Below are 16,940 nucleotides of genomic sequence, written 5' to 3'. Positions count from 1 at the left end.
AACAAATAGACTGAAAAATATTTATCGAGTAAAACACAACAGCAGTTCACTTCTTGCTGAAGTAATAGTTTTTGGTGGGTAAACAAGTTGGTGAAGTGGCTTTTACTATGTGGCTTTTCAGGGACCAGAGGTATTGGGGTTTCAGCCAACTTGAACCATGATTTCCAAGGTGACCCTGAGAATTTTCATTCCCGTTACTAAAAGGGGAAAAGAGTATGGAGAGCTTGCAGGAGCATGCATAAGAGGTTTCTATGGGACATGCCTGGAAGTAGTACATATCACTCTGTTCACATTCCTCTGGCTGGAATTCAGTGTCATGGCCATGTCTCATTGCAAGGGAGGCTAGGAAGTATGGTCTAGCTGTGTGTTCAGAAAGAAGAGGAGAACATGGATTTTGGTTGGCAGGTAGCAGTCTTTGTCATAGGGGCCTATCAAAAATGATAAATTTGGCGTGGCATATTCATGCTATCTTACTGTATTAAAGTTACAGATTTACACATTGTTTCCCCAAGTAGGCTCTGAGATCTGCAAGTTTCAGCACCTGGGACAAGACAGAGAATGTGGTAAATACTTATTAAATGGTTTTGAATGAATGAATGAATGAATGAATGAATGGTGAGCTGGTGAGACAGTAGCTGACCAACAGATTTAGTTGCTTCTTTAAAAAAATTTTTTTTTTTAAATTAAAGTGATATCTGGCTAATATGAGTTAGAGAATGCAGTGTGAAGACAGTGTGAGTTTTCCTTTAAATGTGAAATACTCTCTTCATCTGTCCTTGAATCCCAACAATTTGATTTGTTTTTAGATGCTATATATGAATTTGATTTCTCTTTGGGGAATTCAGTCCTTTTCAGAATTTAAGTATACGTCCTTATGGAATTAATACATTGGGCTAAAGGAAAGAGAAATTATAAAAATAAATATATGAACTAGCGATACAGTTGCATATTAAAAAAATCTTTCAATAAAAATTTCATGATGAAGGATTTCACTCAGGTACTTATAGGACTTGGCTATGATCCTCTGAAGTTAGGTGAAATGATGGCATACTACCTGAGGACCACCTTTTTAAAAAGTTGCATTTTAAATGAGTGTGGTATCGTGCTGGTCTTACATACTTACCTTGAGGCTCCTCCTGGAATGTTACATGTCTGTGTTGTCAATTTAGAGGAAGATGCTTGCCTTCTTGTTTGTAACAGCGGGTAGGTGTGCCTTCAGTTCACCTATAAACTGTATCATGTAATTTAGGTATAAGTTAACTATATTTAATGACCGCATTCAAATTTACTGGGATTGTGTAGAACCCATTTCTATCTCCTCTGACTCTCAAGCCGGTATTATGATCACGGTTCTAAAGTATGTGTTAGAAGTCAGGGAGCCAAACTGAAGTTGTACAAGTGGAGGGTCCTACCTCTGGTTGAAGCTCACACCATTTCTGTAGCCAGAGGGCCAAAGCATGCTCATGGCTTGCCAAGCATGGTAACTTTTCTTTCTTCTCCATCGATAGGCCTCCCTTGCGTCTGGGTTCATGTAGCACCCATTTATTTTCTTTTTAAAAAATTTTATTTATTTATTTATTTTCAGTTATACTTGATATTCAGTATTATTTTATATTAGTTTCAGGTGAACAGCATAGTGGTTAGATATTTATATAATTTATGGAGTGATCCCCCTGATTAATCTAGTACCCACCTGGCACTATATATGGTTGTAGCAACATTACTGACTATATTCTCTGTGCTGTGCTCTACATCCCCATGGATACTTTGTAATTGCCAATTTGTGTTTCTTAATCCCTTTACCTTTTTCACCCAGCTCCCCAACTCCCCTCCCCTTTGTCAGTGATCAGTTTGTTCTCTGGATCTATGAGGCTATTTCTGTTTTGTTTGTTTATTTCGTTCTTTTAATCCCACATATAAGTGAGATCTTTTGGTATTTGTCTTTCTCGGTCTGACTTATTTCACTTAGCATAATAACCTCTAGGTCCATCCATGTTGTCGCAAATGGTAAGATTTCATTTTTTTTTGTGGCGGAGTAATGTTCTATTATATATATGTACCACATCTTCTTTATCCAGTCGTTTATTGATGGGCATTTAGGTTGCTTCCGTATCTTGGCTATTGTAAATAATGCTGCAATGAACATAGGGGTGCATGTATCTTTTTTGAATTAATGTTTTGGATTTCTTCAGATAAATACCCAGATGTGGGATTGCTGAGTCATAAGATAGTTCTATTTTTCATTTTTTGAGGAACCTCCAAACCATTTTCCATAGTAGTGGCACCAATTTACAATCCCACCAACAGAGCACAAAGATTCTCTTCTCTCCACATCCTCCAACACTCGTTGTTTGTTGATTTATTGATGATAGACATTCTGACAGGAGTGAGATGGTATCTCATTGTGATTTTAATTTGTATTTCTCTGATGATCAGTGATGTTGAGCATCTTTTCATATGTCTACTGGTCATCTGTATGTCTTCTTTGGAGAAATGTCTATTCAGGTCCTCTGCCCATTCTTTAATTGGATCGTTAGTTTTTTTGGTGTTGAGTTGCATGAGTTCTTTATAAATTTTGGATACTAACCCTTTATCAGATGTATCATGACAAATATCTTCTCCCATTCAGTAGTCTGTCTTTTCATTTTGTTAGTGGTTTCCTTTGCGGTGCAAAAACTTTTTAGTTTGATGTAGTCCCATTTGTTTATTTTTTCTTTTCTTTTCTTTTTTTTGCCTGAGTAGGTAAATCAGAAAAAAAAAAAATTACTAGCAGCAATATCAGAGAGTTTACTCCCTATAGTTTTTTCTAGGAGTTTCACGGTTTTGGGTCATCTATTTAAATTGTTAATGCATTTTGAATTTATTCGTGTGTATGGTGTAAGAAGGTGGTCCAGTTTCGTTTTTTTTGCATGTATCTGTCCAATTTTCCCAACACCATTTATTGAACAGACTGTCTTTACCCCATTGTATATTCTTGACTTCTCGTCATAGATTAATTGACCATGTAGGTGTGGGCATATTTCTGGGCTCTTCATTCTGTTCCATTGATCTATATGTCTGTTTTTATGCCAGTATAATGCTGTTTTGATTACTATAGCCTTGAAGTATAGTATAGTTTGATATCAGGTAGCATGATAGCTCCAATTTTATTCTTCTTTCTCAAGATTGCGGTGGCTATTCAGGGTCTTTTGTGGTTCCATACTATTTCTAAGATATTTGTTCCAGTTCTGTGAAAAATGCCATTAATATTTTGATAGGGATGCATTGAATCTATAGATTACTTGGGTAGTATGGACATTTTAATGATCTTAATTCTTCCTATCTATGAGCATGGTATATGCTTCCATTTATTTGTATTTTCTTCAATTTCTTTCTTCAGTGTCTTATAGTTCTCCAAGTACAGGTCTTTTACCTCCTTGATTAAGTTTATTCCTAAGTATTTTATTTTATTTTTTTGATGCAATTTTAAATGGGATTATTTTCTTAATTTCTCTTTCTGACAGTTCATTATTGGTGTATAAAAATGCAACTGACTTTTGAATATTAATTTTGTATCCTGATACTTTTTCTGAATTCATTTATCAGTTTTAATAGATTTTTGGTGGAATCTTTAGGGTTCTGTGTATATAGTGTCATGCCATCTGTAAATAAAGATAGTCTTACTTCTTTCTTTCCAATTTGGATGCCTTTATTTTTCTTGTCTGATTGCTGTGGCTAGGACTTCCAATACTATGTTGAATAAAAGTGGTGAAAGTGGGCAACCTTGTCTTATTCCTGATCTTAAGTAGCATACTTTTAGCTTTTCTCCGTTGAGTATGATGTTAGCTGTGGGTTTGTCGTATATGGCTTTTATTATGTTGAGGTATGTTCCCTCTATTCCCACTTTGCTGAGAGTTTTTATAAATGGATGGTGGATTTTGTCAAGCGCTTCTTCTGCATCTATTGATATGATCATATGATTTTTATCTTTTATTTTGTTAATGTGGCATATCACATTAATTGATTTGCAGGTATTTAACCAACCTTGTGTCCCAGGATTAAATTCCACTTGATCAAGGTGTATGATCTTTGTAATGAATTGCTGAATTCGGTTTGCTAATATTTTGTTGAGGATTTTTGCATCTATGTTTGTCAGGGATATCAGCCTATAATTTTCTTTTTTTGTACTGCCTTTCTGTTTTTGGAATCAGAATAATGGTGGCCTCTTAAAATGAGCTTGGGAGCTTTCCCTCCTCTTTGATTTTTTGGAACAGTTTGAGAAGGATAGGTGTTAATTCTTCTTTGAATGTTTGGTAAAATTCACCTGTGAAGTCATCTGATCCAGGATTTTTATTTGTTAGGAGTTTTTTTTATTTTGTCAGTAGCAATTGGTCAGTTCATATTTCTATTTCTTCTTGATACAGTCTTGGAAGATTGTATGTTTCTAGGAATTTATCTATTTCTTCCAGATTATCCAATTTGGTGGTATATACTTGTTCATAATATATTCATATAATATTTTCTATTTGTGTGGTGTCAACTGTCACTTCTCCTCTTTCAGTTATGATTTTATTTATTTGAGTCCTTTCTCTTTTTTTCTTGATGAGTCTGGTTAAAGGTTTATCAATTTTGTTTATCTTTTCAAAGAACCAGCTCTTGATTTCATTGATAGTTTGTATTTTTTTTTTAGACTCTATTTCATTTATTTCTACTCTGATCTTAATTATTTCCTTCCTTCTATTCACTGTGGGCTTTGTTTGTTGTTTTATTTTCTAGTTTCCTTAAGTGCAAGTTTGGATTGTTTGAGATATTTCTTGTTTCTTGAGGTAGGCTTGTATTACTATGAATTTCCTTCTTAGGACTGCTTTTGGGTCGTTGTGTTTTCATTTTCATTTGTCTCTGGTATTTTTTTTTTTTTTTTTTTTGCAATTGTCCTTTTTTATTGTTTCCTAATTTTTTAATTACAGTTGACATTCAGTATTATTTTATATTAGTTTCAGGTGTACAGCATAGTGGTTAGACATTTATATGACTTACTAAGTGATCCCCCTGATAAGTCTCATACCCATCTGGCAGCATGCATAGTTATTACAATATTGTTGACTATATTCCCTTTGCTTTACTTTACATCCCCGTGACTATTTTATAACTACCAATTTGTATTCTTTTTTTTATTATTAGTTTCATGAGTACAAAACAATGTAATAGTTAGACATTTACACCCCTCACAAAGTGATAACCCCTTTTCCCCAACCTACTTCCCCTCTGACATCGTATATAGCTGTTACAGTTCCACTGACTCTATTCCTTATGCTGTACTCCACATCCTGTGACTATATATATATTAAATTATAGTGGACATTCATTATTGTTCAGCTTCAGCTTCAGGTGTACAGTGAAGTGATCAGGCATCTACATCTTCCCTGAGGTAGTCTCCCTAATAAGACAAGTGTCCATCAGGTACCCTACTAAATCTTTACAACATTATTGATTGTATTCCCCAAACTGTCTTTTGTATCCCCATGGCAATCTTGTGGTTACCAATTTGTGCTTTCTAATCCCTTCACCTTCTCCCTTATCCCCACCCACCTCCCTTCTAGTAACCCTCAGTTTTCTCTATATCTCTGAGACTGCTTCTGATTAGTTTGTTAATTTATTCTATTCTTTAGATTCCACATGTAAGTGAGATCATATGGTATTTGTCTTTCTCTGTCTGACTTATTTCACTTGGCATAATATTCACTAGGTCCATCCATGTTGTTGCAAATGGTAAGATTTCATTCTTCTTTATGGCTGAGTAATACTCCATTATATTACTCACATGTATGTACCACAGTTTCTTAATCCAGTCTGGGTATCTTTTTTTTTTTTTTTTTTTTGCGTACCAATGGGCATTTCAGTTGTTTTCATGTTCAGGGTATCTTTTGATTACTTCCTTGATGCATCATCCATTTCTTAAAACACCCAAGTCGAGGCAAATCTCTGGTTCTAAATATTTTTCTTCACTGTGCTAAGTGGCACTTTGTTTTACTTGTCCTACGCTTACCTTGTTCAGGTTCCAGGTGGTTCTTCTTCCTTCTAATATTTTAAGACCTTGTGACTAGATCTGTGCTCACCTTTTTGATTTTGTTAGTGATTCTATAGACTAATGGTCTCAGCCTTGGTGGTACAATAGAATACCCCAGACAATTTAGCTCTAAATCTTGAGGTGGAACCTGGGCTCAATATTTTAATCTTTTTAGGTGATTCCAATGTGCATCCAAGGTTGAGAACCACTCTGTGTCTCCATTATCCTCACCTTTCCCAGGTACTGAATCCTAGTATTTTAAGTCTGGCTTCCCATGACCATCTCCTCCTCCCCACGGAGCAGCTCTTGTATGCTGCTGTTTCTCGTTCTCCAGAACTACTTCTCCTAGTTCTGTTCTTTGGAATGTGGTGATCATAACTTCACTGATTGTCAAATGAAGATGCATCTGGTTTTAGGTAAGAGCAATCTATATTTGGCTAGGCCAGCCTACTTGAGGTGGAGTTATGCGAAAATTAAAAAATGTGCCTCTTAAGCTTTCCTCCCACTAATTATTATGGAATCCCCAGTCCCCTTAAAGCCTGGCCCCCTTGGTGTTAGACTTAGAGGTGTGTCAAGGGTGTTTATGAACACTTCTTCAAGCTTCTACATGGGGTGACCATCTCAGTTGATGCTTGCTATTGGGACTTCCTTTTTCCCAAGTTGTGTGAAGGTAGTCGCGCTGCTCCCAAAGCTGATTATGTGCTACTCCCTGTGCTTGGGGCTGAAGATACAGTGGTGAACAAGATAGCCACTATTCCTGTTCCCATGGAGAGCATAATCTAACAGGCGACGCTTACTGTCTATGTGACATGAACTTAGTCATTTAATAATGCTGTAACATAGAGAAAAATTTTGAGCAGTTTCCTATAAACTATAAATGTACTTGGGACATTTTATAAAATTCTCAGGTTCACCCATATGTCTCACATCTGCTGAATCCCTCTCTAACCCTCAGATCTTATCCAGATCCGAAGGCCTCAGCGGTCTGAGCTGGGAGCTATGATTGAAAGAGCTGTCTTAGGCTTTAACCTTAGACCCAGTCCATTTGGGGCATCAGAAATCTGTTCCATCTTCTTTGGAGAGACAGGAATAAGAAAGGGATTATCATCTTGGTTACACCCAGGAGGAGGGGAAAGGCCAGACACAGAAGATGTTTGTGGGTGGCAGAGGAGGATGAAGAACATTGAGGGAACCCACTAAGCACACCCAGGAGAGGAGTCAATCAACCTCATTAAAGTGTGTGTGTGTGTGTGTGTGTGTGTGGTGTATGTAGAGGGGCTGGAGGAGGATAACATTTGCTCACCATTGTATCATCATGCTTTCATGGCAGTGTATAATTAACTAGCTAACAGAACAGTTTTGACCAATTATGTTGTAGATTGGCTACTTCATCATGACGTAGATGGAGGGGCGTTTATACCTTCATCTCATCAGCCACACGGCAAACCACAGTGTAGCATGGACTGCCAATGCTATTTGTTAAAAGGCTTTTTTAAAGGGGTGAGGGATGTTAAGAATGTACAATCAGGAAGGGAATTATCAAGTAGTCTCAGTTGTCCCTCTTCCTTTTGCACAGTATAGCCTAGTGGTTAAAAGTGTGCACTATGAGTGTGCCACATACTAGCTGGTGACTTTGGGGGAACTTGTCTGACCTCTCTATGCCTCAGTTTCCTCATCTGTAAAATGGGACAACAATAGTACCTATCTCATAGGGTTGTCCTGAAGATTAAGTGAGTTGATACATGTGAAGTGCTTAGAACAATGCCCAGCACATGTAAGATATCAGCTGTCAGGGTTGTTGTAGCTGTTGTTCTGATTAGGGCAGGTCTGTGTTCAGTCCAGAGTGGAAGCTACTCTGGTCAAAGTTCACTCATAAGAAAGGATTCCCTAATTCCTTACATCATTACCTCCAAACGTTTACTAAGCCCTTACCGAACCCAGAGTCCTATGCTTGGAATAAAAAGCCAAAACCGGCAAATTTTCTAAACGTTTTGAGGCCTTCCCTAGCTGGTTAGGGAAGGCTTGATGTAGGAGTAGGACTTTAGCTGGATGAGACTTAGACAAGTGGAGAGAACATTCCAAGCATGAGGAGAGACACAGAGTGAGAGTCGGTCTGGAGACAGGTTTGGCTAAAGAAGAATGTTCTTATCTGATGAACAGATTAGGCAGCAGAAATGTGTAACAGCCAGATATGGAAGTCTTTGAATGCCAGCTTGTTTGTGAGCCTCAAGATGATGGAAGGCCCGTATACCATATTAGACAGTTGGGTCTTCATACTAAGAAGAGTGGAAAGCCGCTGCATGGGAGTAACTTGGTCAGACTGTCTCAAATGTGAACACTAGCTGAAGTGTGAGTGGAGGATGGAGGATTGAGAAGGATGGGAGGGGAGCAAGACTAACGGCAGTGAGGCCAGTTAACTCTTACTTATCCAGGTGCAACGCGCGGATGCAAAATTGTGGCGGTGTCATCATCAGGAAAGAGCTGTTTGAACATGGTGGGGGGAGAGAGGGCTGTTGTTGAACCAAGGCTATAAGATAAGCAGAGCTGAGGAGGCAGATTTGCAAAGGATCCTGGGGAACTGGAGTCCTTCCGTTACTTTGGCTGCATGCAGAGGCTGAGAAAGCTGCTGTTCAACAGGACCTACGGGGCAAGAGGTGGGGTGATCGGCAGGGCCATTGGTTCAAATTTTGAGCTTGGAGCCTCAAATTTAGACTGTTGTCATGGGTCAAATTCATGCGGGAAAGTAGGGTGAGACCTCAATGTAAGCGTTGATCCTAACTGAAATGAAATCCATCCATCCCAGGATGCTTGGGGAGGGTACAGGATGAGTGCCTTCAAAATCTGAAAATGTCCAGGCCTCTCTAAGAAGGCCCTGCTATCAGTAGGATCATACCCACCCGGAATCTTGTTCTTAGCTTGGAGTGTGGATGCTCTGTCTCCCCTCAGGGCAGCCCTGGCCAATCGGGATTTCCCAGAAGCAATGGCCTTGAAAGGCTGGTAACAGAGGCTGCCCTGTTTTTCAGGGCACTTCACACCTCACCTGCCAGTGGTTAATAATGATACCGTAATGATGCCATGAGGGACGCTTCGAGGAAAAGCCGTGCTGCCTGGAAGTCCAGCTCCCCAGGAAACCTCTCCTCCTGCTCTTCTCTCCTGGAGGCTCTGGGAACCTCCTTGGGCCCTGATGACTCACATCACCCTCCTCCGTGCCTGGCAAACCCACTTCCTGCTCTTTTTCTGTCCAGTCTGGCCCTGCCTTTTCTTGATTGTGGCACCTGGTCCCTTTGCTCCAGTTTTCCCACCATCACTTACTGCCTGAGCCTTCTTAGTCTAGCTAGTTCTCCATATCCTGCTTCTGCCCTTCTCCCTTCCTCAGAGGCCCCTCCATGCTCTGAGCTGTTGCTGTGACCCTGAAGATTCCTGCCCAACTGTCCAAGAGGTGTGGCATGGCGTGGAGGGCTAGGAAGAACTGCCTTTCAGCATCTCTCCCTTCCCCTAGCATGGAGTACCAGTGCCCACCTCTAGAGAGTATTCCTGGAGCTAAGACCTTTGCCTCTGCAAGCATGCAGGGCTAGTGACATCTGCAAGGCCCTTTAAAGTTTTCAAAATGCTTTCACTTTTATTTTATCAGGATGTGAGCATGGGCTGTTTGTACTTTGGTGTAAGTTAGCTTCTTAGTTAAGACAGCTCACAGCTAAATGAAGGAATCGGTATTGAAGAAACTGATGGTGGATGGGAAAGTGCAGGCATAGAATATGGGGGAACCAAAGCTGGGGAGGGGCCTTGGGCAAGGTCAGGGAAGGGTCAATGAGAAGGCACTGTGCTGAGAGAACTCTAAAAACAAGCTCTACCGACTTTTTCATTTAGATTTGGGCCTTTCCTGCCTTCGTTTCTATCCTTTTCTTTTCTCTGGAAGTCTTTGATCCTGCTCCTTCATCAGCCTCTGTAGTGCAACCTACGGTACCTGCAGCCCAAATGGGTGGTGGAGGTTGGATCCAACTGGAAGGGACAGAGTTCATCCCTACAAGAGCCAAAACTGGACCCAAAGGCCAAAAAAGTGTGTGGTGGTCCCAGATGAGTAAGCAAATACATTTACTTGTTGTCATGGGGGCTAGATAGCTGGTGCTTCTCCTATGTAGTGTAAGAAAGCAAGTGAATGGTAAATAGGCAGGTGGGGGTAGAGAAAGGGAATTCTGGGGACTTGGAGCGAGTGGCTGAAAAGAAGCGGAGAAGTCAGTGTGGGTAGAGACAGACGAAGGGGGCAGGCACTGGCTAATGGGATTTGATAATGGTCCTTCGCATTTCCATAGCTCATGTATTTCCAAGGAATTTGATCTTTTACTGTGTCATCACACTCATCCTATGAGGAAAAGATACAGTAATGACACCCTCTCCATCAATCATAGAAAGAATAACTAAGCACAGAGAAAAAGTATTTTTTCCCAAGTGATGGCAATGCTAGGTCTAAGCACCAAGGCACAGTGAGTCTGAGCTCACTCCTGGCTCGGTGTGGGGCTTGCCGTGTGGCACAGTGCTGATGGCTAGTCCTGGGAGGGCTGTAGACTGGGAAAGAGAACAATGTGGTTAAATGGACTCCCGTGTTTCTCAGGTGGCCTTCTGTAGAGCCTGCCCTTGCGCTAATGTAGTCTCAAATCAGCGTCTGGCATTGATTTTCTTATTCTCAGCCTGATAAAGACTGTCCGCTGTGGCTTTGGACCATTCAGACAGGCCAAACAGCACGCCAAGAACAGGACGCAGCCCTCCTTCCCTTTATTTTCTCCTTACCCTCAAAATGTACAGTCCTCTTCCCCGCTTTGCAAATGCCCCTATGGTTCCACTATGCTTCAAGGTGTCCACAAATGGAGTAGATAAAAATATTCAGAACACTCTAGTTTCCAGAGATGGGGAATAGGAAGGAAGGCTGGAAGAAGGTTGGAGAATATACGTAGCACCTTTCGGTTCATGGTAAAGATTTTATACTCTGGCACCGGGGAACTATTGAAGGGCTTTGAGTGGGAGGGTGGAGTAGTTTGATGTATAATTTAAAAAGATCCCTCTGGGGGGGGGAGGAGGAGCATGGATTGGGAGCAGATGTGGATGTTGGCAGGTGCTGCTGCCAAGGTGGGGCTGCCCTCTACCCATGCCTGGTGGGAGACTCCTGTTCATTTTCATCTGGTTACGCTTTGACTAGGTGAGGGGAGCTCTCCCTTCCCCAAACCCTAATGCTCTAGGAGCCCTTATGAAGCTCTGGACAACTGAAAGGAGCTCGTCACATATGGGGCAGTCAGTTGGGGTGGGCATTTGGGGATCTGGGCAAGGGCTTGGGCATAGAAAGAGGTTCTTTGACTGGACAATCAATGGGCTGCCACTGGTGGGTTATGTTTACTCAGTGATACCAGAATAAATGCTGCTCTTTGAGCCCCACTCTCTCTGGCTCTGCTGATCAATGAAGTCCCTTGGATGAAGCTGAGAGACCTTCCTCTGATGACTTCACATGTGTCTGGGTGGCCCCATGCCTGTACCACCTTGGCTTGTGGAACTTCAGTTGTGTCTGGGTTGGGAGGAAATTAGCTTTGCCAGTAGTGTCTGAATATTCCTATCTTACACCTCGATGGGCAGCTCTTTGAAAGAGGAATGTGCTACTTTTGATTTTCTGGGCCTCTAATGACCAAAATAACGGGCCCACAGCTAGATGAAGAATGTTCCAGCCACAGGCAAGAATATACACAAGATCCTGGGCTGGGAGGGAGTATGGCTCCTTAAAGAGACTGAAAGCAGAACAGCATGGCTGGAGCTCGGAGATCCAGCAGGATATGGGGAGAGATGAGGGGAGATGGACATAGGCCAGACTATGCAGGGTCTCAAAGCCTGAGAGCGGTGGGAAGCACCAGAAGTCTCCACACATGAAGGTGTCCTGGCCAAATCGACATTTTGAAAGGACCCCCTGGCTACCTTGTGGGGAACAATGAAGGGGAATAAAGGCAGAAACGTTGGGGGGCGAGGTGGGGGGGTCGTTAGAAGGCTATTGGAGTAATCCAGGTGAGTGAGGATGGTAGCTTGGAGTAGGACGGTAGTCATGGAGGTGGTGAAAAACAGATGAATTCGGGAGATATATCAGGGGTAAAATTCAAGGGACTGGTGACAAATTGGATATGGGGTGAGGGAAGAAGGCTATCAAGGTTGTCTTAGATTTCTGCTTTGTGTGTGGGCTGACAGTACGGTGGCAGCATTTGTGGTGACGGGATACTGAAAAAGAACCCTGTTGTGGAGAAGATCCTGTTTGGTTTTGGGCATGCTGGTTTTGAGGGGGCTCTGAAGCATCCAGCTGGCAATGCCTGTAGGCAGGGGAATGTGTGATCTGGTGCCTGAGAAGAGTAGGGTTAAAGGAAAAATTTGGAGAGCCATGAGCACATAGGTAATAATTAAGGCCACAGCAGTGGATGAGAGGGTCCAGGGAAAGAATTAGAGGGTAGAGAAGAGGCCCCAGGTCCAAGCCTTGTGAACATCAATCTGATTGATCCAGAGATGGGTAAGCCATGTCCCCACCTGATGACACCCATAGCCTAGGAGGGTAGCTAAGTCACGAACACCTGGATCTGTTGTTCAAGGTAGCGTGTGTCAAAAGCCATGTGGATGGTCAATGAAGGAAAGACGATTCCATTTCTCCAAATGGGTAACATGTTCCATAGGCTGTGTATGGTGGCCTTTATTTCTGATCAACCTCAATTTACCTCATCTCAGTCTCTGAAAGGATTCTCTTGGAGTATGTTTATCTGTCCCACCCTTCCTGATGGCCAGGCTTCACTCACATACCCCCTCGGCTTTTTCTCATGGTGTAAGCCAGCTCTCTTGGGTCTCTCCATATCTGTGTCATTATTGCTTGGTATGTCTTTCTGAAGCTGAATGACTGAACCATAGGCTGGTTTGGGGGAGAAGGTGGGTATGAAAGCAGGGCTACAGGCGGCCGTGATCCATGTGTCAGAGAGCAAGCAGAGGGAGCAGCCAGGAGGCAAGTAGGGTCTTAGAGGCCAGCCTCAACCCCCAGGTGGCACCTTTAGTGGATGGTGGCTCCTGGATAGTGGTTTGACTACAGCCTAGGCTGACTCTGAATCTGAGCTACCCTGAGTCACTGCTGTGAATGTGAATATAGTAGTCAAGGAAGGGCAGACCTTGATAAGCATCACCTTTATCGTCTGCCCAGTTACACATCAGGATGGTCTTGGGCTTTGGAGCCATGTATCTAGAGGTTTCCAGGCCTTTCCTGGGGTGTGGAGTCCTCAGTTCTGCCCTGGGCTAGTTGGCGGGCAAGCATACAGAAAGGCATGAGGGAGAGGGATGGGGCAAGACCAGAGACCAAGGAAGGAACCCCTGCCTTGATGTCCTGAGCTGGAGGCCCCCCTGTTGTACCACCAGTGTGCATGCCCACTCCTGCCCTCTGTGTTCTGTCTCTGTGGTGTGCCTTCCAGAAGCCACCCACCCTTCAAGACCAGCCTTCAGGCTGAATTCCTCTGGAAGCCTACCTTGACCTGGCCTTTCTGGTTTTCCAGAATATGGAATATGGATTACATATAGAACTAAATGATGAAAGCTATACTCTGCTGGCCATAATTGTGTTTTCTGCATATTGGCACTATCTACATAAAAAGATGCTATCTCTCAAGGGCAGGGGCCAGATGTCTAGGCTTACTGAAACTGCCCAGGAGAGCTGGGCACATAGGGGCTGCTCCACAACCTGGTAACTGCCCTGAAGCTCTGTTTCAAGAGACCTGGAAGAGCTACTATTCGTTAATTAATCAATTAACTAATGAATTCAACAGGGGCTAAGGGCCAAGCTGGATGGATAAGGTGTGAGTTCTTCTCACACAGAGCTTAAAATGAAAAAAATAAGGATAGCTTTGATAACCATTTTTTTATTGCATGTCCATAAGCTAATGACTACTTTGCGTCACACCTCTTGTTCTTATTCTCACTGCAATCCTGCAAGTTTGGGACACTTCCTCATTTCACAATGGAAGAAACAGGCCCAGAGAGCTCTCAGAGCTAGCAAGAAGTGAGGGTTAAGCCCAGGAGACAGAGCTGAGGTTTAAGCTCAGGTGCACTGGCTGTGCTGCTCTGCTTGAAAGTGTTTCTCAGAGGTGGGAAGAGGTTGAGTCTGATCAGCTGGAAGACCTTGGCAACTGGTGGCCCGCCTGGGGCTTTGCTGCATCACAGAGTTGGGGTCTTTCATCTTTCAGTCCCTTCAAATTCTAACAGGCTGCAACTCCATCACCACCTGGGTTCCTTTCCCTCCAGGGTGATGCCGGAAGCTTTTTGAGATAGCACTGCAGGCCTGCTTCCGGTTGTTAGAAAGGCTGCTCTGGGGAGGGCCGAGAAGGGGCCCTGGAGCTCTGAGGCCTTGGTGGAAGCAACAGGTGCGTGGAGACCCTGCAGGTCATTGGGGGCTGCCCTTTTGTCAGAGGACACTCCTGTCTTCAGTGGGCCCACCCTTGGTCTGTCCTTGCTCTTTCCTTGAGGGGTGATGCTGGCTGGTCTGGCTGCCCCAGGGGAGGCCGTAAAACCTAAGCCTTTGGTATTAATTCAAGGCGTCTCTCCAGGCACGCTCCACCCATTCTGGCTCACCTGACACTACCCGTCTCCTCTTGTCTGGGAATTGTAAGATATTAGGACAGCCATCATCCAAAGGAGCTCCTGCTGGTGGCTCCAGCACCACCCTCGTGTGTGTGTGTAGTGGGGCAAGACCTCACCCTGGTTCCTTCTCCACATTCCTTTCCCTGTGACCAGTGCGACCCTGGCTAACTAAGGCTGTGAGGAGACATAACCATTTTCTTAGGGCCACCCTGGTGCACCTCCCTCTGCATCTCGAGTTTCCCATCACCTGACGCAACTTTGCCTCCTTTGCCCCACAGATATCCCCCTGCTCCCTGGCTCCCCTCGCAGGCTGAGCCCTCAGGCTGTGTCCAAGGGCAGCCAGGGCCCCAAACATGGACAGCAGTACCTCAAGGTGCTGGGTCCCCAAGCCCCGGATCTTCAGGGCAGTTCCAACCGAGATTCTGGCCAGTCCTGTGGTGGAGGGCGCACCCACAGCAGCTCCGTGAGTACTGGGATTGGGGTGCTGGCTGGCCCCCTGTTGGGGGCCCCAAAGGAACCTCTTAACTGGGAACCATCCACTTGGGGGGCAGGTGTTTATTTGTGTGTGTGTGTGTGTGTGGGAGAGAGAGAGAGAGAGAGAGAGAGACCCCCAGGGTTTTTGTTAGGGCCTTTTCCTCTCCTCTTTCTCCAAGTCAATGACAGCACAATGTCCCAGCCATACTGGAATCTTCTGGTCAGAGGAGGCCAAGGAAGCGGAGGTGTGAGGCCAAGTGACCTCACTGGCTGGTCTCCCTGGCTCCCCTCCCGCAGGCCTGCAGAAGCAGACCTCTGCTGTGGCGGCTCTAAAGGCTCTCCCTCGTGCCTGGCGCTTCATCTGGTTGCCCAGGTGACCTCTCAGGTGGCTGCTGAGCCAGCTGGGTATCAAACCAGTAATAAGCAGGGAAACACCCAAAGGGGAGGCAGGTTCGTACTCTGCTCTGTCTTGTTCTTTCTCCTCCTTTTCTCTCAGCCTCCCATCTCTGGGGGTGCACAAGGGCAGGATTCAGTCCCCCTGCTGCCATCTCTGGCAGAGTCCTCACCAGTGGCTGGAGCAGAGGAGGAAGAGGAAGATGTGGGCCTGTGAGGAGCACAGTGTATACTGATTCCCTGTGGGGTGGGAGGTGGGGGTGGGCCGGGGGCGAGACATTGGTCTTTGTTCCAATGGATCCAGAGAACCTACCAGTGAGTACTGTGTGTGTGTCCACATGTGTGTGTCTGCAGGCAGGTCTGCCGACCTGCAAGGCGGTGGGCATGTGTGTGTGTGTCAGAGTGTACATGGTGAGGTATGTGTGCACGGACGTGTGCAGGAGTGCTGGTGCAGAGCGGCTGAGTGTATGTGAGTGTGTGCAAGTGCAGGAGTGGGCCTGTGGCTGTGTGTGGAGGCAGGTGGTGTGGGCGTGCAGGGGTCTGCTGCTGTGTGGGCAGTGTGTGTATGTGAGGGTGTATATGCACGTGGATGCCAGAGCAGGTGTGATGGCACCGATGCCTGGGCTGTGGACAGGTGGGGGCAGGGCTGTGAGGGTGGATTTAGGCCACTCTGTCCTTTCACTGGGGCAGTTGGGGCCTTTGGGCCTGAGGGGCTTGCTTCCTACTACACCTTTCGGGGTGCAGAACAAGGTCAGCCTCCTCTGTCTCTCGCTCCTTCCTCACCGGACCTCACCATCCTTGTCCTGTTCTCTCTGGCCAGATCGTCAACAACTACATGGAGGCCAGCGAGCCGGTGTTCTCGGAGGCCTCTCTGAGCCGCATGCATTTCTGTGACAACCAGAGGAAAGTCGACTACGTGCTTGCCTACCACTACCGCAAACGTGCGGCGCATCCTGGCCACGGCGTCCATGGCCACTCGCTGGCCATCGTCTCCAATGGGGAGACCGGCAAGGAGCCCCATGCTGGGGGCCCTGGTGACATTGAGCTAGGCCCGCTTGATGCCCTGGAGGAGGAGAGGAAGGAGCAGCGGGAGGAGTTTGAGCACAACCTGCTGGAGGCCGGGCTGGAGCTTGAGAAGGATGTGGAGGTGAGGTTGGGCAGGTGTCATGGGGTCGTGGGATGGGATCGCCCTGTAGGGCTGGGCTCCCGGTCATCGGTGTCCCCTGCAGCGGCCTTGGCTTTGTTCTTGCAGGTGGCTTCTATTTTTCTGGTGGGCAAATCAGATTTCCTTTCCCAAGGACTAGAGGAAGAGTCTTGATGTGGCTAGTGCCGCTGCCTAAGGGATCTCAGGCGGTGGGTGGTGTGTGTGCCACTCTGTGGTGTGGCCGTTGGTCTTGTT

At 44.9% G+C, this 16,940-nt stretch overlaps 1 protein-coding gene across 1 annotated transcript in view; it reads left to right on the top strand.

Moving 5' to 3' along the window:
- ANO2 (anoctamin 2) overlaps positions 1–16,940 on the top strand; it is a 309,076-nt gene that overhangs the window by 10,773 nt on the left and 281,363 nt on the right. Inside the window, exons 2-3 of the mRNA XM_074326158.2 lie at positions 14,932–15,137; positions 16,362–16,688. Of these exons, the coding sequence (XP_074182259.2) occupies positions 14,932–15,137; positions 16,362–16,688 (533 nt within the window). The remainder of the gene's footprint in view (positions 1–14,931; positions 15,138–16,361; positions 16,689–16,940) is intronic.

Source organism: Rhinolophus sinicus, chromosome 1 (genome assembly GCF_057876585.1).
Source record: "Rhinolophus sinicus isolate RSI-liver-muscle chromosome 1, RSI-T2T, whole genome shotgun sequence".
Lineage (NCBI taxonomy): Eukaryota > Metazoa > Chordata > Mammalia > Chiroptera > Rhinolophidae > Rhinolophus > Rhinolophus sinicus.
The sequence above is the reverse complement of the archived record's forward strand: the minus strand, read 5'-3'. Positions and strand labels throughout refer to the sequence as shown.